At 47.4% G+C, this 22,547-nt stretch overlaps 1 protein-coding gene across 1 annotated transcript in view; it reads right to left on the bottom strand.

Moving 5' to 3' along the window:
• CHIC2 (cysteine rich hydrophobic domain 2) overlaps nucleotides 1-22,547 on the bottom strand; it is a 53,753-nt gene that overhangs the window by 27,634 nt on the left and 3,572 nt on the right. The window contains exons 2-3 of the mRNA XM_058667313.1: nucleotides 4,503-4,557; nucleotides 4,215-4,370 (exon numbers count right to left, since the gene is read on the bottom strand). Of these exons, the coding sequence (XP_058523296.1) occupies nucleotides 4,215-4,370; nucleotides 4,503-4,557 (211 nt within the window). The remainder of the gene's footprint in view (nucleotides 1-4,214; nucleotides 4,371-4,502; nucleotides 4,558-22,547) is intronic.

The raw sequence follows: 22,547 nt of genomic DNA, 5'->3' as shown, positions 1-22,547 counted from the left end.
TGCGGTACAGTGGGTTAAACCTACGCTGGGATTCCAGCATCTTACATGAGCAATGGTTCATGTCCCAGATGCTGCACTTCTGATCCTGCTACCTGTTAGTGCAGCAGCAGCTGACCCAAGTCTGGGCCCCTGTGGCTCACAAGCAAGACCCTGACTGCGTGCCAGGCTCCCAGTCTTGGTCTGGTCCCTTCAGACAACTGGAGAGTGAACCAGTGGAAGGAAGATTTCTCTTTGTGTCTACATTTCAGCATCTTAGAAAGTCAGTTAATAACAACATATAGGGCGAGCATTGTAGCTAAGTAAGCTGACCAACTGCCTGAAAGCCTGGCATCCCATATCAGAGCACCAACTCAAGTCCTGTTGCTTTGTTCCCATCAGCTCCCTGCTAATGCCCTGGGAAAGCAGACAGCCCAAAGGCCTGGGGCCCTGCTCCCCACGTGGGAGTACACATGAAGTCTCCTGGTTGCTGTGGGCAGATGGAAGCTCTCTAACTTTCCTCTCTGTCATCTTCGAACAGGAATGCATGGAGGGAGGGGTGGACATTTAGTGCAACAACCAAGACACTTCAGGGAACTCCACATCTCCCATCAGAGTGCCTGGTTCGAGGCCAGGCTGTGGCTCCCACTAACAGCCCCTTCCCCTGTATGTCCGGGAAGGCAGCAGATGACACAGGTCAAGCGCTCGTGTCCCTGCCAGGACACCCAGACCAAGGCCTAACTTGTGGTTTCACAGGGCCCACCCACAGCTGCTGTGGGGATTTAAGGAGTGAACTAGCAGACAGGAGACGCGTGTGCGTACGTACACCTGCCTTTCAAACAATAAAAGAATAAAAATTGAAAACAATGCACGGAGAACATTTTTAAAGGTACTATATCTACACCTTGGAACATTTTGTGTAATTCATTTTTTTAAAAAAAGCAAAAAGTAGGGAGAGGAGTTCGGCCTAACAGTCACTTCCGGACATGTGCATGCCAGTCCCAGAGTCCTGACTCTGCACTGCAAGCAGCAGCTGATGACACCAGGGGCTGGATCCCACAGGGGACACCAGACGCCAGCTCCTGCAGCCATTTGGAGAGTGAACGAGTGAATGGAAGCACTCTCTCCCTGCCTCTCACATAAATTCAGAAAAAAAAATCTCAAAGTGAAAAGCTAGGTCTCAACAAACCTCATGATTCCAGGATAACAGAGCAGCAACTGGGTTGGTGCTGTGACCCAGCAGCTCAATCTACAACCTGGAATGCAGACATCCCCTAGGTGCCAGCTCGAGTGCCAGCCCTGGGAAGTGCGCCTGGGGAGGCAGCAGCACTTGGTGCACAGGAGAGGCGTGGCAGAGCTCCAGGGTCCCGGCTTCACACTAGCTCAGCTACAGCCCGCCAGGTCCAACAGTGAACCTGTGGGTGGAAGATCTTTTTATCTCTATTCTCTCTCTCTGTAACTCTGCCTTTCAAATAAATCTTTTAAAGACTTTCCTGCGCTGTGGCCAGTTTTGTGGCACAGCAGGTAAAGCCACTGCCTATAATGCTGGTACTCTATGTGGACCAATTCATGCGTCCACTGTTCCACTTCTGATTCAGCTCCCTGCTACTTGCCTGGGGAAAGCAGGGTAATAACGACCCATGTGCCTGGGCCCTGCCACCCATGAGGGAGACCCAGAACAAACTCCAGGTCTTGTCCTAGTCATTGTGGCCCATTTGGGAAATGAGCTAGCAGATTAAAAATCTGTCTCTCTCTATAGGTCTGTAATTCTTTCAAATAAATAAATATTTTTTTTTTCCCAAAAAACATGCCATATGATCTGGAAAACCTACTGCAATGTATGAAAAAAGTCTTAGAGAAAAGTAAATATTTTTAGCTATTAGGGTAAATACAAGGTTTCTTTATAAGGTTTATAGAAATGTTTATTATGAAAAAACTACACATTAATTTAAAAACTTTTTTGCACAAAAATGACGTTGCACTAACTTGTTAATCATGTCTGAACAAGCACAGCTTGAAGACCTAAGAGTAAGGCATTAACTGAAGGAACCTCTTTCCAAGCAGTACAAACTCTGCTACAACCAAGGCAAGAGCAGGAAACCGAGTACAGGAATGGGGAATGAGGAAATCGCTGATGCTTTACACAAAGTCCAGAGGGTGTCTTGATTTTTAAGAAGCGATAAGACGATGTTGATGAAGCCACAAAGCACAACTTCACATCAGTTTCTGAAAAACAAATGTAATCCTGCTCATTCTGTGTTCTTCTAATACAAGACCACCAACTGACAACAGAAGTGATGGGACTACAGACACCCTGGAAAACTTAAAGAAAAAATAAGAACATTTTTTCCAACAGAAACTTCAAACCAGTGGGACCAAAGTCCTGATGTATTTCTTCCAAAAATTAGAAGAGGAGATGAAACAGGGCTTTCCCAGTACAATTATAAAGACAAAGCACAGCCAAGAACCAGCTACTGGGAGCCGGAAGGGTTCAACGCTTAAGCAAAGGCCTTGCGAACACCATGTGTACACACATGCACGTGTGTGTGTGTGCTGGGACGCTCGAGGAGCTGTGTGCACATGTGTGTGTTGGGATGCAGTACTGTATGTGCTCGTGTGTGTGTGTGCTGGGACGCTCAAGGCCCTCTACGGCCTCTCTGGAGGTCAAAGAACGACCGCTGCAGAGAGCATCTGGAGGGCCAGCCACAGCTATGGCAGCACAACAGCCAGGGAAGCAGTGCTCCTGCCCATCCCCCTTCCACAGAAGGCCATTCTGCGGAGGTACTGAGGGGACCTTGCCAGGCATCCACCCCAGGGTGCCAACCCGGCTTCTCTTTAAATCCTGGAAAGGACACACATCTTCTTTTGCTAACAACACGAACTGGATGATATGAACACGGTCCCAGGGCCGTCTTCGTGAACAGATGAGACGACTGGTATCAACATTCACCACTGTCTTGAACTTCACACAGCTTATGTTGAAAACAAAGTTTACACCTTTTAGTGGTATTTTCCTTCTTCTGATTTGAGAGACAGAGGGGCAGGGAGATCAGAAAGAGACAGACATTCACTAGTTTACTCCCCAGAATTGCACAAGAACCAAGAGCTGACGCTATGAACCAGGAACCCAACCCAGGCCTTCCATGTAGGTGACAAGAATCCAACTTTTTGAGTCACCCCTGAGGCCTCCTAGGATCCCCGTTAGCAGGATGCTGCGACAAGAGCTCGAGTCGGAAATCCACCCCGGCACTCTAAATGGGATACAGACAGCCTGAGCATCATCTCACATGGTAGGTCAATAGCTTTTCCCCTAGTTCCAGTTTTTCATGACTGTTCTAACCTTCCTCATATTATAAGAATAATTCTATTACAAAGGCATTACCTCCTTTGTACCAATAAAATATACTAATCCAAAACTTTTAGCAGAAATACACGTCTATCTTATAATAGACATCAAATGACAAACAGAACTTGTCTTTCTGTATTTTCTATCATTAACTGGTAACAAAATGACATGTAGTTGTACAAAATCATTTATTCAAAAGAAACTTAATACTTCTTTTGTATGTGATGAATACTATTTTTTAAACTTTAACATAAAGCAGCCAATCTAGACTAATTGCCCAACACCTTGAGAATGCTTTATTATAACCTGCAAAAACGTCTTTAGATGATCTCTTCTGACCAGTTATTATGTACTCATGTCAGAAAACATAAAATACAAAAGGAAATGAAAAAATAATCTTGGTCGTGCAAGCAGAAATGGCCATTTTATTTCTTCTATGAGCACTATGCTTTTTATCACTAACAATGCTGTAACTCAACCCTGATAGACCACTTCTGGAGTCATTCAGCTACAGCCTGACCAACTTCCCCACTTTACAACGACAATGTTGAGGAGGAAGCGACTACCACAGGGAAACGGAACCCTGCAGCCCGGACTCCTGCTCTGTGGTGCTGTCAGTACACTCATATTCAGACACTGAGCTAAGTGTCCCCTAGGCTGAGCTCAATGACTTCCTATGTCAATTACAAACATAGCTTTAAATGGCTATTTAATATAATTACATCTAGATACACAAAAAATTAATCACTCCTCTACTGGATCACATTACTTTCATGTAGTAAGACAATGTGATTCATTCAAGACAAAAAAAAAAAACCTAGGCAAATGCAAAAACAAAAGAAAGGCTGTTTATCTACCTGTAAATGTAAGCTACAACACAGCATCGACTTACTCTCTTGCTGAGGCAGATGACTGGCCACATGCTGCAGCCGAGCGTGCAGCAGCAGCAGAGGCAGCCGCAGAGCAGCCAGCGCACGTTAACAGGAAGGCTCTTCTTAAGACAGCTGTTGACTCTGTTGATGCTGGCTTTAAATTCTTCAGGAGCTACCTAAGGAGAAATTTTTAACAAGTAAGAACATTGCAATTTTTATGTCAATAAGAATGTCTCTTTAGCATATTTCTAGTTTGCTAAGAAAATATTTAGTTTTGAGGTACATACACAGAATTTTAAGATACTCACTTTTCCAGTTAATGAAGAAGGGAATTCTGATTCAAATTTGTTGCTCAGTCCAAATCTATTTAAAAAATAAAAGCAAGAATATGCTATTACATATCGTCACAAATTATTTAAACCATTTAAATTAACCAAAGGTCAAGTACACAGAATACAGATTATATGCACAGGAGGTCTGAGACATAACAAAAAGTTTAACACACAACCATTATAAGTAATTCATGAAATGTTAAGAACCAATTATCTTAGCAGCTGAATCAAATCAAAACTTGAACATAATGACATGAGGCTGACTGTTAACTAATCACCGGTATATAAACAAAAGAATACATGGCTCATTTGAGCTACCACTTAAGTATTCGAAAAAAGGAACTCAAGTGCAGTATTTCAACAGATGGGGCAGTGATCTTTTCCTAGCTTTGAATTTTATTGTTGGAAATGAGAAGTAGCTAACAATTTCAGATTTCTGACACAAATGATAAGAAGAAAAAATGCAAGGAAAAGGGAGAGAAAAAATGAAAAGCAAAGTGGGAACTGTCCAAGCATTATCAAGAACTGTCCGAGGCGCCCCTGTGTCTGGGCGTCAGACAGCAGGCACGTCAGCCCTTCCGCTCCTGCGCCCTGGAATCCTGCTAGAATCCCCACGGCTTCAGAGCTGATCATAAACTCACCCACGCTGCTCACCTTTATGAGCATTCCGGTAGAAGAAAACAGAATTCGTTCAAACCACAAACACCAAGCCCCTTCCTGTAACACCTAAGATGATCCTACAATAAGACACCTAAGCTTCCCCCCCCCCCCAAATAATATACAAAACCAATTTCACTCTTATTTAAATTCAAAATAATCTTAAAAGTTCACCAGGGAAAAGCTTTAAAAGGGACTGCAATTTCATAACTAAATATAAATAGAGTCTTGAAATAAGCTGGGTTTGCCTCCATTTCACTGCCTCCTCACCCTAGGTAAGGGCAAGGTATAGCTCACTCCTGGCTGGTGGCCTGCACTCCTACCCTTACCCAAGTCGCGGGCCCTCTTCCCTGACAGAACCTTCCCCTTCAAACTTCCGATGTGTTGATCTGTTGCTACTAGAATACATCCTTACACCCTCTCTTCTAAAAAAAAGAAGGAACCTTCTTCACTTAAACAAAACTTAAAGGCCACTCTTTCCTGAGGAATCTCTGAAACCCTGGACTGCAGCCCACTGCCAGCCTTCTCTTCACCCTCACCTCACGGCACCCTGCAGCTCTTCCCACTCCTCTCCTGCCTTCCTCGGCAGCCAGCCTATACAACCCTTCAGGCCTCACCCTCCTCACTCCAATTCCTTATAAACACAGTGCTTCCAGCTGCTGAGTCCTCATCAGCCCTGCTTCCCATGCCCCACAGCTGCTGCCTGGCTCTTTAACATCATCATCAGAGATTAGTCTTCCTGCCAGAACAGAAACTTCCTTTCATCTGAGATCCACCTTCAGTACGTTGGTTATCTTTCTCCACACATTTCCTGAAGCTGACCAATGGCTTTCAGAGTCTTCTTCATCATGACTGTATTTCTCTCCACTCAGGCTTCGTGCACTCAGCCTGCAAACCTGAGTCAGGGGTCTGCGCTGCAGTGCAGCAGGGGAAGCTGCGCCTGCACCACTGGCTTTACATGTGAGCACGGTTTCTGGTCCCAGCTGCTCCACTTCCGATCCAGCTCCCTGCTAATGCACCTGGGAGAGCAGCAGAGGCTGGCCCAAGTGCTGGTCCCCTGCACCACATGGGAGACCTGGAGGAAGCACCGGCCATCGCAGCCCTTTGGGAGTGAACCAACAGATGGCAGACAGTGCTGGCCCCGCACTTCCCCTTGCTGAGGACCCCACGCTGGCGTTCTCCTCCCTCAGTGCAGGACGCCACCATCCCTTCTCCTTCCTCACTGGCACATCCCCTCACACTCCGACAACCCAGCCTTCACCCACACTCCCTCACAGACGGGGCGGCCCTCAGCAGTCTCTCACACCGCAGCTGCCTCCCTGTAAAGTGCTGAGCCATGGCAAGGACTCGCTGTAGCTTCCACCTCTGGCACACTAGGTAAACCAAGAGTGCTACCTGAAACGGCTTTAGCAAGACCATCTCATTGCATTACATGACAAGAAAGGCCACATTCTGTAAAGGACCACCTTCTCTTTTATGGTTTTGACTTGACACAAATTACTTAGTTTTGATGCTATCTTCATTTTGGCTTTTTTTCCTTCTAATTTGGCAGGAAGCAAGGATTGTTAGAATGAAAATGTAGAGTGTGTTTCAGTTTAAATTGGTAGTATCATAAATCATTTCTTTCATGCATTATGTTTCTGTAAGTTTAACATTTTTAAATATGCAGCATTCAGCTGGTCCAGTACAATCTTACCGAGGACACATTTTGTCCCACACAATGACCATGTGATGTGCTCGCTCACGCAGGGAGCCCAACCCCTGTGGACACTCAGTGTCTTCGTAACACTCCGGGAAGCTGGAGACTGCACGCAGTGATTTTAAACAATCCAAGATGGGCGGCATCTTAATTCAGTTACTCACAAAGATGAACAAAGGAGATTTTTAGAATATTTTATGCTGCCAAGTTTTTAACAGAAATCATCATGCGCTGTCAGTGGAATTACAAATTGTTTACAAACAATTCAGTAATTTAGTATGAAAAATATTTATAATTTTTAAAAATAGCAACACTGGGCCTCGTATAGTGGCCTAGCGGCTAAAGTCCTCGCCTTGAACGCACCGGGATCCCATATGGGCGCAGGTTCTAATTCCGGCAGCTCCACTTCCCATCCAGCTCCCTGCTTGTGGCCTGGGAAAGCAGTCGAGGACGGCCCAAAAGCTTTGGGACCCTGCACCCGCGTGGGAGACCTGGAAGAGGTTCCAGGTTCCCGGCATCCGATTGGTGTGCACTGGACTGTTGCGGCTCACTTGGGGAGTGAATCATCGGACGGAAGATCTTCCTCTCTGTCTCTCCTCCTCTCTGTATATCTGACTTTGTAATAAAAATAAATCTTAAAAGAAAATAGCAATACTGTCATGATTTTTTTCAATTTCAAACCTTTATTTGGTATTAACTGAACATGCTATCACAGGCAAACAGGAAAGTCTGATTCACTCATCAATAGTTTAATGGAGGGGTGAGCACTGTGGCCTAGTGGGTAGAGCTACCACCTGACACTGGCATCCCATATCAGTGCTGGCTCACGTTCTGGCTGCCCTAACCTCAACCCAGCTCCTGCTGAAGGCCTGGGGAAAGCAGCTCCAGGGTTCCAAGTGTGTGGGTCCCTGTCACACACAAACAGTCAACCAAAGCTCCGGCCTCGGGCCTGGTGGCTGTGCTCACTCGGGGAGGGAAGCAGCAGATGCAAAAGTTCTCTCCTTTCTCTGATTCTGCCTTTCAAATATTTTTAAAAATTTTTAAATATTTTTAAATGTTTAAAACATGTTACTATTGCATTGTCATTTTCAATTAAGATACATTTTGAACTCATGCTAAACTTTGCTTTTTAAAAATAAAACAGCAAGACTCTGACTGCTGTGCTTTTTACCACTACTCAAAAAAATCAGTAAAACTTTAAAAGAACAGAAATTTCTCATTAAATTAATGTATCAACCTGAAAAGACACTACATAGTTCAAAATCACGCACATACGCTGGTGAGAACAGCCGGTCTGAAGGCCTAGCTAGCAGCTCCCTCCGTGACTAGTGAGACCACAGGTGGGCATCTGTTCAGAACAGCTAATCCTGAGGCTGGCCAGTAAGCACAGGGTTGCCAGGGCCTCGAGCTCCTGCCCAATTAGGCCAGCCTTTGTTCACTAATCAGAGCTCAATTCCCATAGCTGATCCCATGTTTAACAGCCAAAAGATAAAGAAAGGATGTAACCTAAAGGCAAGATAGAAACCCATTGAAACTGGCATTCAGGAACGAGCTGAAGCCAACAGCAAGCAGAAAGTATGAGGACCAGAGCAAATGCAGACTGCCAGCTTACAGTGCCACAGCACAGCTGCAACTCCAAGCAGGGGGGGCGGTCGCTGTCACTGAGCTCCCCGGCCCGGGATGGGGAGAACAAGGCACACGGAATGCCAGGCCAGAGGCAGGGCGGGCCGGGGCTGGCAGTCTGTCTTCCTCTGCCTTCAGACCTGAGGGTCCCTTCGTGCGTCTGCTCCATGTCTAGTGGGCTAATAGTCCACACACTGCAACAATCCACCACAGTACTGGCAAACGCTCCCAATGGAAGGAGAAATAAAAAACCCAGACAACAAGACCCTTTATTAGCATGGCCTCAATCTTTTAATAAAAATATAATACACGTAGACAAATAGGAAAAATAGTTCATCCCAAAGAAATTATAGGTGACATTTCATTTTCCAATTTTCGTGTTTTCTATAATTTCTGTAACAATTTATATTACTATTTAGTCTAAGCAAAGATTTTTCAGGGAAAAAAAACCCCTATAATAAAAATATTAGCAATAAATACCACCAAGCATGAAGTGCCTCTTTGTGTTTTCTGCTTCACTGGGAAATATTATTTTCAAATCGCTAAATAATCTTGATGCTATTCTCTATAATCAGAAAAAAGATTAAAATCTGAAAAAAAGATTAAAGGTGTTTTGTTTGCATTTTTAAGCTAGACTAAGGACATACAGGAATTTAAAATAATTTTACTTTCATGTATACCTTTGGATTATATTTTAAGGGTATTTTGAAGTTATTTTTATGTATGTATTAAGTGCATCACAAAGAGCTTGGAAGTTAAAGGGGAGTTAGCTCTCATTCTAAAACTGGAAATTTCCTTTTTAAAGATTTAATTTCTTTCAAAGTCAGAATTATACAAAGAGAGGAAGAGACAAATAGAGAAACAGAGTGAGAGAGAAAAAAAGAATCTCCCATCCACTGACTAATGCCCCAGAGGGCCCCAACAGCCAGGGCTGGGCAGGGCTGGGCTGGGCAGGGCTGGGCTGTGCTGGGCAGGGCTGAGCAGGGTTCAGCTGGGCTGGGCTGTACAGGGCAGGGCTGAGCAGGACTGAGCTGGGCTGGGCAGGGCTGGACTGAGCTGGGCAGGGCTGAGCTGGGCTGGGCTGAGCTGGGCAGGGCAGGGCAGGGCAGGGCAGGGCAGGGCAGGGCAGGGCTGGGCAGGGCTGGGCAGAGCTGAGCTGGGCTGGGCTGAGCTGGACAGGGCAGGGCAGGGCAGGGTTCAGCTGGGCTGGGCAGGGCTGAGCAGGGTTCAGCTGGGCTGGGCTGTACAGGGCAGGGCTGAGCAGGGCTGAGCTGGGCTGGGCAGGGCTGGACTGAGCTGGGCAGGGCTGGACTGAGCTGGGCAGGGCTGAGCTGGGCTGGGCTGAGCTGGGCAGGGCAGGGCAGGGCAGGGCAGGGCTGGGCAAGGCTGGGCAGGGCTGAGCTGGGCTGGGCTGGGCTGGGCTGGGCTGGGCTGGGCAGGGCTAAGCTGGGCTGGGCTGGGCAGGGCTGAGCTGGGCTGAGCTGGGCTGGGCAGGGCTGAGCAGGGTTCAGCTGGGCTGGGCTGTACAGGGCAGGGCTGAGCAGGGCTGAGCTGGGCTGGGCAGGGCTGGACTGAGCTGGGCAGGGCTGGACTGAGCTGGGCAGGGCTGAGCTGGGCTGGGCTGAGCTGGGCTGGGCTGAGCTGGGCAGGGCAGGGCAGGGCAGGGCTGGGCAGGGCTGAGCTGGGCTGGGCTGGGCTGGGCAGGGCTGAGCTGGGCTGGGCTGGGCTGGGCAGGGCTGGGCTTCAGCCACAAGGACGCTTCCTCTGGGTCTCCCAGGTGCAGAGTCCAAGCATGACAGCTGCTTGCCAAGCACATGAACAGGGAGCTAAAGCTGAAGTGCAGCAACTGGGACTTGAACGGAGACCTATTTGGGATGTTGGCACTGCAAGAAGTTTTATCCATTACATCACAATGCCAGTCCCAATATCAAAATCTGAAACTCAGAAAGGTCCACGGACTATTACTTAGTTCCAACAATTGATTTTACGGATGAACAAAGTGATGCCTAAGAAACAACTTCTCGAGTGTCACGGCTGACAGTTCAAGTGAGAACCTCTGCCCTGAAAAATACAAAATGCTTACCCACTTCAACCAGAACCTTCTAAGTTAATAACAGATCAACTGGAAAGAAAAAGTATCAAAAGAAAATCGAAATTAAAAAAAAAATTATTTAGTATTTGGAAGGCAGTTACAGAGAGAGGGAGAGATAGACCAAGAAAGATCCTGTATCTGCTGGTTCATCCCTCAAGGACTGCAACTGTCAGGGCCGAGCCAGGCCTAGCCAGGAGCCACGAGTCTCATCTGCACCTCCCAGACGCATGTCAGGGGCCCAAACATTCGGGCCATCCTCCTCTGCTTTTCCCAGGAACATCAGCAGGGAGTGAGGTCAGACGTGGAGCAGCTGGGACTTGAAAAGGTGCCCACACGGGATGCTGGCATTAGAGGCATTACCCACTGGTTTGTTTGGTCTTTTTAAGATTATTTTTGTTGGAAAGGCAGATCAGATTTAGAGAGAGGAGGAGAGACAGAAGGATGCTCCGTCCCCTGATTCACTCCCCAAATGGCCACAATGGCCAGCACTAAGCCAATCCAAAGCCAGGAGCTTCTTTCCAGTCTCCCACATGGGTGTGGGCTCCCAAGTACTTGGGTGGTCCTTGCCAGCTTTCCCAGGCCACAAGCAGCAAGCTGGATGAGCACTGAAGCAGCTGGGACATGAACCAATGGTGATATGGAATCCCAGGACTTGCAAGGTGAAGAATTAGCCATTGAGCTATTGTACTGGGCCAAGTCCCAGAAATTATAAAACTAATATTGATAAACAAAAATGTCCAAAGTGTTCTCATGAGATCTAGAAAGAAAAATGTTTTTTGAGGTTTCCTATTTGTATCCAAAATAAAAAAAGGGTTTGTTGTATTGGTGAATAACCACCTGCCAAAGACATAATTTTGCTACTTTGTGCAGCGGTTAAGCTGCCGCTTCCAGCACTGGCATTTAGTCCTGCCTGCTCCCTCTAACACGCTTGTTTAGGCTCTGGAAGATGACCCTCAAGAGCATGGCCCTCTGCCACCCTAAGGGAGACAGTGACCATGTCCCTGGCTTCAGGTCTGGCCCAGGTGGCCATCTAAGGAGTACACCAACTGTCACTCTGCCTTTTAAAAACAAAAACCCACTTTAACCAAAGTAATTAAACAGATGACTGCCTAGATTAAAATTTATATAGATATAGATATAGATATAGATATAGATATAGATATATATTATGCTGACACTCCAAGTACTCACAGCTACCTTTTCTCAGTTTCCTCACTGATACAGTTCCAAATTCAGTTATATACATAAAGTACCAACAACGCACAGCCTAAGTCCTATGTAAACTTTAGCTCCTTCCAATAAAACAAATACCTGCTGTTTCTATTATGGCTGTCACCTTTCTAGTACAGTGAACAATAATATCACTTGATATCCAGGTATAGGGAACATGATAGATTCAAATTGTCCAGATCTTAACAGTGTCTCAAGACCATGGTCAAACAGCCTAGCAAATAAAGCAGCCAATGATAAAACTGGCTAATGTTAAGTATAAACCTTTTCTAACATTTTTCCAATCAAGGTCAAAAAAACATGAAGTAAGCAATGTATACGGGGCCAGGGCAGCAGGCTGACCCTGCAGTGTCCTCTGAGTCCCAGTTCAGCCACACCCAGCCCCGGCCATGCTGGAGATGTGGGAGTGAACCAGCAGATGTGTCTCCTCTCTGGGTGACTCTTTCAAAAAAATTATTCCCCAAAGGGTGCCAATAACTTGAGGCTGGGCCAAGGCTGAAGCCAGAAACCAGAAATCCACTTGAGTCTCTGGAGGGGGGTGTGCTTCCAGGCACATTTACAGGGCGTCCCAGGAAGCAGACCAGCAGCCTGACCTGGTGCTCCAATACGGCAGGCAGGGATGCCACGATATGGCTTGGCCAGTGGTGCTTCAACACTTAGCCTACAAATATTCTGGACAAAACAAGGTGCTAAATTATGTTAAGAAAAATGAGTGAGCTGTTTATACTCTACCAAAAACACCCAATTCAAGGAGCATACTGAATGGTTTAGAAAAGGCAGAGAACAGGCAGGCACACAGCAATTCCTTCACTGAACTAACCAAGATGCCTCGCCAGCTTTAAGGCAAGATCCAAGAGCCTGTAACAAAGAGCTCACAGGAAGCTGATCGTCCTAAGTACACACACAAAGTTCATGGAGAAGGCAGACTCAGAAAAACCTAGACACAAATGTCAAAACTTTTGGGCCAAAATCACACTCACCTTTCAGTTCTGTTCTGCCAAAATCTTTCTCAAGGACCTTCATATGTACATTTTTTTCTTATCAAACAAATGAGCAAAGGCAGGTCATCCTAGAATTCAGCCAAGTCTATCCTAGGTAAACTACATTTATGAGCTGCTGGGAAGGAAAAGAGCTTGTCCAAACTGTGGAAGCAGTTGTGATGGGAAGGGCTCTCCTCCAACCGAATGGAGCCACATACGACCCACCTGGCCGCTCAGTATTTGCTGGCAGCTGACGGCACCCGTGATCTTGCGGGAAAGACCCTGTACTGTGGGCACTGCCACTCTCCTGGCACACGAGCTGCTCCAGAGTGCGACAGCAAGTGGACAAAGAGCAGGTAATGTCGTCAGCCTGGTCCCCGGTGAACAACAGGGGCAGCCACAACTCTTTGGACTTGCTCTTCACCAAGCCAAAGCAAAAATACTACACACAGATACAACTGGGGAATCAGACCACTAAAGTGGATGTGGCTGCGTTTTTCCATACCATGTGGGAAAGCTGTAAAATATGGTTTTACACCCAGAACTAAAATGCCCCCTTTTCACTAAATGCCCAGCACCCCAGCCAGGCCAGGGTCACGCCTTACCTGCAATGCTGGCAACAGTCTAAAGATCGTCCTAATCCCTTCACAGTCCTCTCCGGCCCTCTTGGCTCCCAATCTCCTGCCAGGGCTCCGGCTCATGCAGAAGTAGCCTTTCTGCTCCGCAGCCCAGCCGAGCTGGCTTTGGTGCTGGGTCCTGGCACCTGCTCTTTTCCAGGCCGCCCGGCGAGCTCTCCCTGGGCCTCTTTCACCCTTCCTAAATGTCACCTTCTGGACAGAGTTGTCTCCTCTGTCACATCAGTGTCGCACTTGCCACCCTACTGGCTTGCTTTGGCTTCCTTGGATATAATGTATCTTTAAATGTCTTTCAATTATTTATTTCATTTTTACTTAAGGGGCAGAGACAGAGCACTCTTGCATCCTCTGGTTCACCCTGCCACACACCTAAAACAGCCAGGCCTGGGCCCACTGGTTCACCCTGCCACACACCCACAACAGCCAGGCCTGGGCCCACTGGTTCACCCTGCCACACACCTAAAACAGCCAGGCTTGGGCCCTCTGGTTCACCCTGCCACACACCCACAACAGCCAGGCCTGGGCCCTCTGGTTCACCCTGCCACACACCCACAACAGCCAGGCCTGGGCCCTCTGGTTCACTCTGCCACACACCCACAACAACCAGGCCTGGGCCCTCTGGTTCACTCTGCCACACACCCACAACAACCAGGCCTGGGCCCACGGTAGCCAGCAGCTGGGAACTTGGCCCAGCTCTCCCAAGCAGGGGGCCAGGACCCAGGCCTTAGCCCACGAGGCACTCTGCTAGGGGATGCCAGCCCGGGACACTTCCATCAGCTGTAACCTCCACGGCCAGGAATCACATGTGCCTTAGTCACCACTGCAAGCCCGGAGTCTCACATAATACTTGTCGAAAAGGACTTCACAGCAAACCCCCGTGGGCTGTCACCAAGAGAACCGACAAGGACGAAAACTGACATGCTTGGCAATTACTAGGAAACACTGAGTAAAACAAAATGAATATTGTAAAACTCAACTAGAATTCAAGCATTTACACTCAGCACTCAACCCCTTCCTGCATGCATGGCTTTCACGGGGCTGCATCTCCGAGCACAGTTTGAACAAGCAGAGAAGAGATCATCAGAAAGCAGCAGCTCACGTGACATGTCAAGAGCCTTTTGCAGGGGCCCGGCACCAGGACTCAGTAGCTCAATTCTCGCCTTGCACGTGCCAGGTTCCCAAAGGGCGCCAGTTCACATCCTGGTTGTCCCATGTCCCATCCAGCTCCCTGCTGGTGGCCTGAGAACGTGGTAGAGGATGGCCCAAGGCCTTGAGACCCTGCATCTGGCTTTGGATCAGCTCAGCTCTGGCCGTTACAGCCATTTGGGGAGTGAACCAGTGATGGAAGATCTTTCTCTGTGTGTCTCCTTTTCTCTATAAATCTGCCTTTCCAATGAAAATAAATAGATCTTTCAAAAAAAGACAGAGTCATTTACAGAAGGTTCTCAGAATCTGACACATCTCAAGGCCCTACGACATCCCTGTGTTCACCTGACAACATCCATGTTTGAGTCAAATGAGTCTTTTTGTCCAGTAGGTGTGACTTACGCTTAGGATCTTGCTCTAAAGCAGTGAAGTACACGTCACATTTCAGACTACCTCCAACAAAATGGTAAAGATTAACTCAACATGTACCTGAGGGATACACAGCAGCATACATGGTGAGTTAGCACTCAATCACGGACTGCTCTGAGCCCGGGTCACTGGTGAAGGACTTCTAACCTCGTAGACAAAAAACGGAGGCTCGGGAAGATGAATGTGTCTATGGTTGCAATTAAAACACCTAACTGAAATGAGTCACCTCCACAGCAGGCGACCGCGTCCGTGGGGTGGGCACTGTGCCGCTGTTAGGTTGCCCCCGGGGCATCCAACCCCATGTTCAGCCCCTCCCCACTCCCAGGTCTACTTAGGGAGGCAGCAGGCGACAGCAACCGTGGTGGCCCCTGCCCCGGATGGGCGACCCAGCTTCAGGCTGGGCCTCAGCCTGGCCCTCTCCCCAACCTGAAGGCACTCGGTGAGTAAACCAGCAAGCAGAGAATCTCCTTGCTGGTCTTTCAAACAGATGAAAATTCTTACAAGAGCCCACTCTCCACAGGACCACCTTTTACTTCCCAAATGCGTTTCATTTTTATTAAAAACAAACATGCCGAGATTCAAAGACTCTGGTTGGGTGACGTCACCAGCAGACAGAATGCGCAACAGCATCTGTGGCTACACATTGCTCCTGAAAACTTAATTTAGAACCAACTCTTAAATAGCCTTATAGGAGATTAAAAACCTAAACAGACAGGTACCACGGAGATTTAGAGCTCCCTCGAAGTGTACAGACTCCGAGGTCCGGGGCTTTCACCTGTTCACAGCTCACTCAGCTGGAATTCAAGAACAGCTCTCAAAAGCATTATTCTTCAGAGTAATATTGTAAGGGGTACTGCTATTTAGAATGAAGCCAATAGTGTACCTGATTTATTATCTGCCATCACAAAGAATTACATGTAATTTACTCTTCACCCTTCACTTCCTACATCCTGGTTGGCTAATCCCATACAATTTTAGGTGCTAGTCAATTTCACTTCTTGACAGGCAGCAATCCAATGGTGAACTCTCTGAAACAACATGGAAATCTTCAAATTCAATTAAAGTAAAATGTTGAAATCTCAGTTTATACCATTTAATTTCTACAAGAAAGTTTACCTATTAAGAAGTTTCAGTAGTTGGTCCAACTAAAATACTTGGCTTTCTTTCTACATAATACCAAGATACACTCAAAGCTTCACTTACTCATCAATCTAATTTTTTAATTTTAGTAAGAATAAATTTTGTGAAAAAGGTCTACCAGAATTTAACAATTCTTACAATTACCATATCAAAAAAAGAGCCATGTAGCTTTTCAGTTTGATCAAAGTTCTATTCCAAAACACTGCTGCCCACCAGCTGGAGGCGCAGCAAGGGAAGGAGAGTGACCCTGCATTAACTCTGACAAGACGCAAAGGTGGATTTGGCCTCACTCAGAGACTCAGGACTGGAATACTGCACACACTGCACTCACACACACACACACACTGGTGGACATAGTCCAGCTCTCACAAAGAACTTACAGTCTGTGGAAAAGCATCAACAAGGTCTTTAAAACCAAAAAACAAAATTTAATCTTGTAATGTGAAATACGGTAGCAAGCAGCCTGTGTTGTGGCATAAATAGAGCTTCTACCTGCCACACCAGCATCCCCCAATGTGGCACTGGGTTCAAGTCCCAGCTGTTCCATTTCCAATCGAACTCCCTGCTAATGGCCTGGGACAACCAGTGAGAGAGCTTTTGCATTCTGTAACTCTGCCTTTCAAATACAGAAATAAAATCAATTAATCAATCAATCAATCTCTCTCTCACATACACACACACACACACACACACACACACACCAGTCAGGATGGCACCTGGACATCCTGGGACAGGAGAGTACCCTCAAATCTCCATTCTGCTAATACAGCCCAAGGAGGCAGTAGTGATGGCTCAAGTTTGGGTCCCAGCCCCCACAGGGGAGACCTGGATAGAATTAGGGGCTCTGGATAGGACCTGGCCCAACCCGGTTGTCGTAGGGATTTGGGGAATGAATTCACAAAGGAGAAATCTCTGTCTACATGCTTTTCAAAAAAAACAAAAAAAAACTATACTTTTATGCCTTATGGTGTTGCATGGGGAGAGGTGGGAAGCATGAAGCTAAACCAATTGCTTAGCGGCCTGCACTGGGACACAGTTCGCAGTCAACATCCCTTGCAGCACCTGGTTCTAGTCCTAGCAACTTGGCTTCTGATCCAGCTATCTCCTCAGGTGTGTGGGAGGCAGTGCAGGTGACTGAAGGGTCTGTGATCCTGGCACCCCCGTGGGAGACCTGGCTGGGGTTCCTGGCTCCTGGCTCCTTGCTGCAGGGAGCGAAGCAGCAGGTGGAAGAGGGTCTCTCATTCTGTCTCTTCCTCCTCTTCTGACTTTGAAATAAACCTTTAAATTTTTTAACTGAAGTGATTCTGTAATTTGGACAAATCAAATCAGTCTTACTTCTAACCACAGCACCTAGTAGCAGACCGAGATACAAATATATTTTAAAGCAGGCTTTTTCTTTTAATATTAATTCTACCATTTGAAAAATTAACTCTAATATCTTCTTATAAGGTCCCCCAAGTAATTTTATTCCAAAGTAGTTTCCAAACTGTCTCATTTCAAGTCACATTTCCAAACCTTTGATCTTTTACAACATACCCGAGATAGACAAAGGGTGTATATTCCACAGCCACTGACAAAAGCTGGTGCTGAAAGAGGAGGAATTATTTGTGGAAATGGTTTAAAAGAAAGAGGAGGTGGGGAGTGGACCTCAGAAGAGAGTTCAAGAAGACCTGGTAACTCAGTGTCATCGGAGAAAAAGACACTAAAACAAATCTGAGGGGGTCGGCATCCCGTCTGGGCATCAGCGTGTTTCCGGCTGCTCCACTTCCCATCCAGCTCCCTGCTGTGGCCCGGGAGGGCAGCAGAGCATGGCCCAAGGGCGTGGGACCGTGCACTCACATGGAAGACCCAGGAGAAGCTCTTGGCTCTCAACTTCAGCTCAGCTCAGCTCTGGCCACTGCGGCCTTTGGGGAGTGAACCAGCAGATGCTAGACCTTATTTCTCCTTCTTTCTACAAAATCTACCATTTGAATGAAAATAAATAAATCTTAAAAATTAAAAACAAAATAACCACCGTGAGCAAAGTAACTTAGTTTGCTCAGGTTCTTTCAGAAGCAGAAGACTGAATGCTCCCGGGGAGGCCGCAAGTACAGGCTGAGGCCGGAGGGACATCAAGTGAGCTGGGCACACGGGGTCTACTCCAATGGCGACCTAGTTAGGAAGTCCTGGGCTAGTTACTTCTAAATTCCAGCTTTTACACGGCACATCTCTCAGGTATCATCACTGTGAAAAATCAGTCCCTAACAAAAGATCAACATACTCTGCACAAAATGACTCACAGATAAGGAACTCCAAAATTTAAAAATATTAACCAATCTGGTCAAAACTACCTAATAAGCAGGTCACTTTTTTCTCATCTTCATTACACCAGTCACCACATACACAAAACAATTGGGTTTGGGGGCAAAAGCAGCTCCCTGTAGTGTGGCGGCTGCGGGGCGTGCCCCTGCCGGGCCGGACCCAACGCTGGGAACTCAGGCCAAAGCCACTGCCGAAAGGCAGTGATTGAGTCCTTGGCTTTGGGCAGCCAGTGCACCAAATGGTGCCAGGCTCTGCCTGCTAGTCGCCCGGCAGTGAACTCTGGAGCTTTTAAGATATGTAATTGCTGCCTAGGGCTAAGCACAGTGTTAGTGGATAAGGACAGTGTTACTGTAGGTGAGAGATGAATTCTAGTTGATTCCAAGTAACGGGGTCATGAAACTTTCGGGCAAGCATGGGGACTGAGACCTGATGGTTTGGAAGGGAGTGTCCATAAGATCTATTAGGGTCAGACTGATTCACCAGCCCACATGGGAATCCTGAGATGAGCTGTTAGCATAGAGCATCACTGACTGCCACACACCAGTCCACACTAAAGCTAGGGATGGGGGACTGTCTAGCAGGCTAGGTACCAATACCTGACTGGGTGGTGGAATAGTGGACTGGTCACACTTGGCAGGTCAAGACACTAACCAGCACTTGAGAAAACTCATACCGGGGGTAAACTCTGGGGGAAGTGTGGGCCCAACGCTGTGGAAATACAAGTCCCGCAGGTTAGCTCGCAAGCTGGAGTGGTGATGGGCTGAGCTAGGTCTGACCATGGTACCTGCCATCACTTATGGGTAAAAGAACAGCAGTCTGGGCAGGTCAAGGCAGCAGCACCCAAAGGTGCATCCTAAAACAGGATGTGGGGTAGGCCGGGCTGTAATTGGAAGGGGGTGGACCAGGCAGGGCCAAGCAAACCCCAACTCACAAGAGGGAATAGAAATCAGGATGGAGCACATGTCATACCGAACTAGGCTCTTACACTAACTGGTCTGCAAAAGTCAGGGATACTAGGCCTCAGCATCGGAGGCAAAGGTTGAGACAGGTGGGGGTCTTAGCCAATTGGGTCAGAATACCCACTGGCACGCACGTAATCTAGAGCTGGGAACAGACTCAGTTGGGGAGCTGTGAGAGTAAACCCTTGCTGGGTTGAGGTTTCCACAGGAGAGTGCGGGGGCTGGAATGGGAGCTGCGTGTCCCTTGGCACAAGTGTGAACTGGAGCTGGGCACACCGAGCCGGGCTAGATGCCAGCACCATCTGGTGCTCTGGAGAACCTGAGTAGATGTAGGATGGACTAGGCTGCGTCTCTGCCCCTTCTGAGCCATTTGTGAGCAGTGTCTGGGTATGGCTAAGCCTTGGCTGGGCTGAAACATCCAACATCAAGAACTGGAATGGATTGAAGGCCAGCAAGGAGGGCTGACCCATAGAACCACCAGTATGTGCAAGATCTAGCACAGGGAGAGGTTCTGATGGAGGAGCTTGGGAAACTCCTCTGTCGGTACAGTCTCTACAGGTGAGCGCAAAAAACACGATAGGGAGCAAGCCAGACCAGGCTGAAGGAAGATACCCACCATCATACATTTGGCATAGGTGGGGGGCAGACCAGGCTGAACCAGTTCACATCACCTGCTGGTGAATCCGAGCACCAGGATAGAGTATGGGTCAGGCTGGGTTCGGTTGTGACACAAACCAGTGCACATTACGGAATGTCAAGGTGGGGTGAGCCATACCAGATGTGGTTGCAGTGCCCAAAGAGCACACATGAGAACCATGGGGCGGAGAGGGCAGAACCGGCAGGGGGAAAGCGGGCTCCCCTGCTGGACAACCACTCTCACTGGAGAGGGTGAGTTGGGATGGGGCAGACCAGACCAGGCAGGGCTGTAACACCTGTGGGCCTCATGTGAGCTAGATCAGCGAAGGGCCAGGTTGGACTGACTGTTCCAATTGAGTGGGTGAGGGTTGGTGGGGCTTTGCCGCAGCATCAGCTGGCACAGGCTGGCACTGGAAGCTTAATTTGTCAAATTAAATTCCAGAACCACCTGGAGAGCACATAATCCAGAAGCTGGAGGGGCCTAGCAGGGAGATAGTGGGCACCTCCCTCTTGGGTTACCACTTCCACTGGAGAGCATGAAAAACAGGATAGGCACAGGGATGGTTAGACAGAAAGGTACCTGCCAGTATGTGTGCGGACTGGATAGTAGGGCTGGTTGGGTTGAACTAGGTTTCAATGCCCATTGACATGGACGAAAGCTAAATGGGATGTGGGACTGAACAAGCCTGTGGTACATACTGGGAACCAGGGAGGGGGCAGGCCTGGTGGGGGTTATGGGGAGTCGCCCCAACTAGGCTGCAGCTCCCACTGGTTTGCATGAGGGCCGAGTATGAAGCGGACAGGATCAGGCTGAACTACAACACCCATCGGTTCATGTGGAAGACAGGGCTAGAAACAGAACCGACCCAGCAACTGAAACCACCAGTATGTGCATAAGCTGATTGGGGCAACGGACGGTGCCAGACCCTGTACTGGCAAGCACACACACAAGAATCGGGTCTGGGATCACCTCAGACTAAGTTTCTCTGGAGATCCCTCCAACTGAACTGCTGATCTCAGAACCCCAACCATGAAGGGACTATGTCAGCCAGCGGATTCTGAATAGATTTCACCGCAATTGGAACGGCGAGATTGGCAGCAATTCAGAACTGTTGAAGTGTAGAAACTGCTTGGGCAGGACTCTCAGAGTGAGCCTCACATCGCGAACCTGGGATAGGAGCGAGGCTGGGGGGGGGCTTTTCCTTTTATTTCTCCCCTGACCCCAGATACAGGGGGAAAAATTATGATATTAGCGTGAAAACAATGGTATTACCCACTTTCCTGTAGCCCTTGACCTTTTGTACCCTAAGTAACTAAATAAGATTATCAAAAAAATAAAGTAAAAAAAAATCTACTTGTAAGTGAATTCTGAGTTCAAGCCTTTTATCTAAGATGTACAGAAACATTATATAATAGAAATTTATCATTTGGCTTTCTTCCAATAACACTTTCCCCCAAAATGTGTTATACACAAATTAATGAAGGAAAAATCTCACTTTCACACAAAAGAATGCCAAGAAAGGTACTGACTATCCTCAAAGTACAGTACAAGCCTGGGTCAATATAAAAATATTTGTATTCCAAACCGCTTTAGAGCAGACTTCATCAATGACACACATCTGAGGCGGCAGATGTGCCAACTACTCCAATCTGATGATTCCACAATACACATATGTATTGAAATGTCACACTGTGCTGTCTCTACGTGTCAGCGAAACAGTGGTAAATGTTTTTTTTAAAAAGCAGAATTTATTTAACTAATTTAAGTAATTAGACATTTTATGCCTGGTCCCAAAAATCTGATTATGCTCCCAAATTAATCCAGAGCTGCCTGAGTGGGAAATGAAAGGTAACTGACATTGTCACGTCACCACAATTTCAAAACACAAAAGTGACATTGTAACATATCAAAGCAGACAAAAAGAGTAGAAATATTCAAATGTGAAGGCCACCGTAAAAGTTAACTGTGAAAACATGTGGACAGATCAATATCCTTCTAGAATGATCTGGATTGGAGGTGATTCCAGTTAGACGATATTTACTTTCAGTGGGCAAGGGAAGACAGCTGTAGCAGGCGGCAGTGACAAGCTCAGCCAGTCTTACTACAGCTGATTTAATTACTCCCGCTTCAAGACAGGGAAAACTGCACATATCCGAGAGTAATGGCAGCACACAGGCTGTGCTTCACACACCTTCAAAGGTGCTCGCTGGGCTCCCCAGCAACACAGGGCACAAGCGAATTACAAAAGGGAAAGCTTTGTACTACTACTACTATTCCTATCTAGGTCGCCATAAAACAGGTTGGAGTTTTCAAAACAGAAAGTGTCTGGGGCCCAAGTTCTGCCTCAGCTGATCCAGCTTCGCCCCAAGGCTCCTGGGAGGCAGCCGGGGATGGATGCCCCAAGGGCATGAGACAGAGACCCTGACCCAGTTCCTGGCTCCTGGCTGCAGGGAGCACTGTAGAAAAAAATCACAGAATCACAAATCCTAAATC

This window comes from Ochotona princeps, chromosome 7 (genome assembly GCF_030435755.1).
Source record: "Ochotona princeps isolate mOchPri1 chromosome 7, mOchPri1.hap1, whole genome shotgun sequence".
Taxonomy (NCBI): domain Eukaryota; kingdom Metazoa; phylum Chordata; class Mammalia; order Lagomorpha; family Ochotonidae; genus Ochotona; species Ochotona princeps.
The sequence above is the reverse complement of the archived record's forward strand: the minus strand, read 5'-3'. Positions and strand labels throughout refer to the sequence as shown.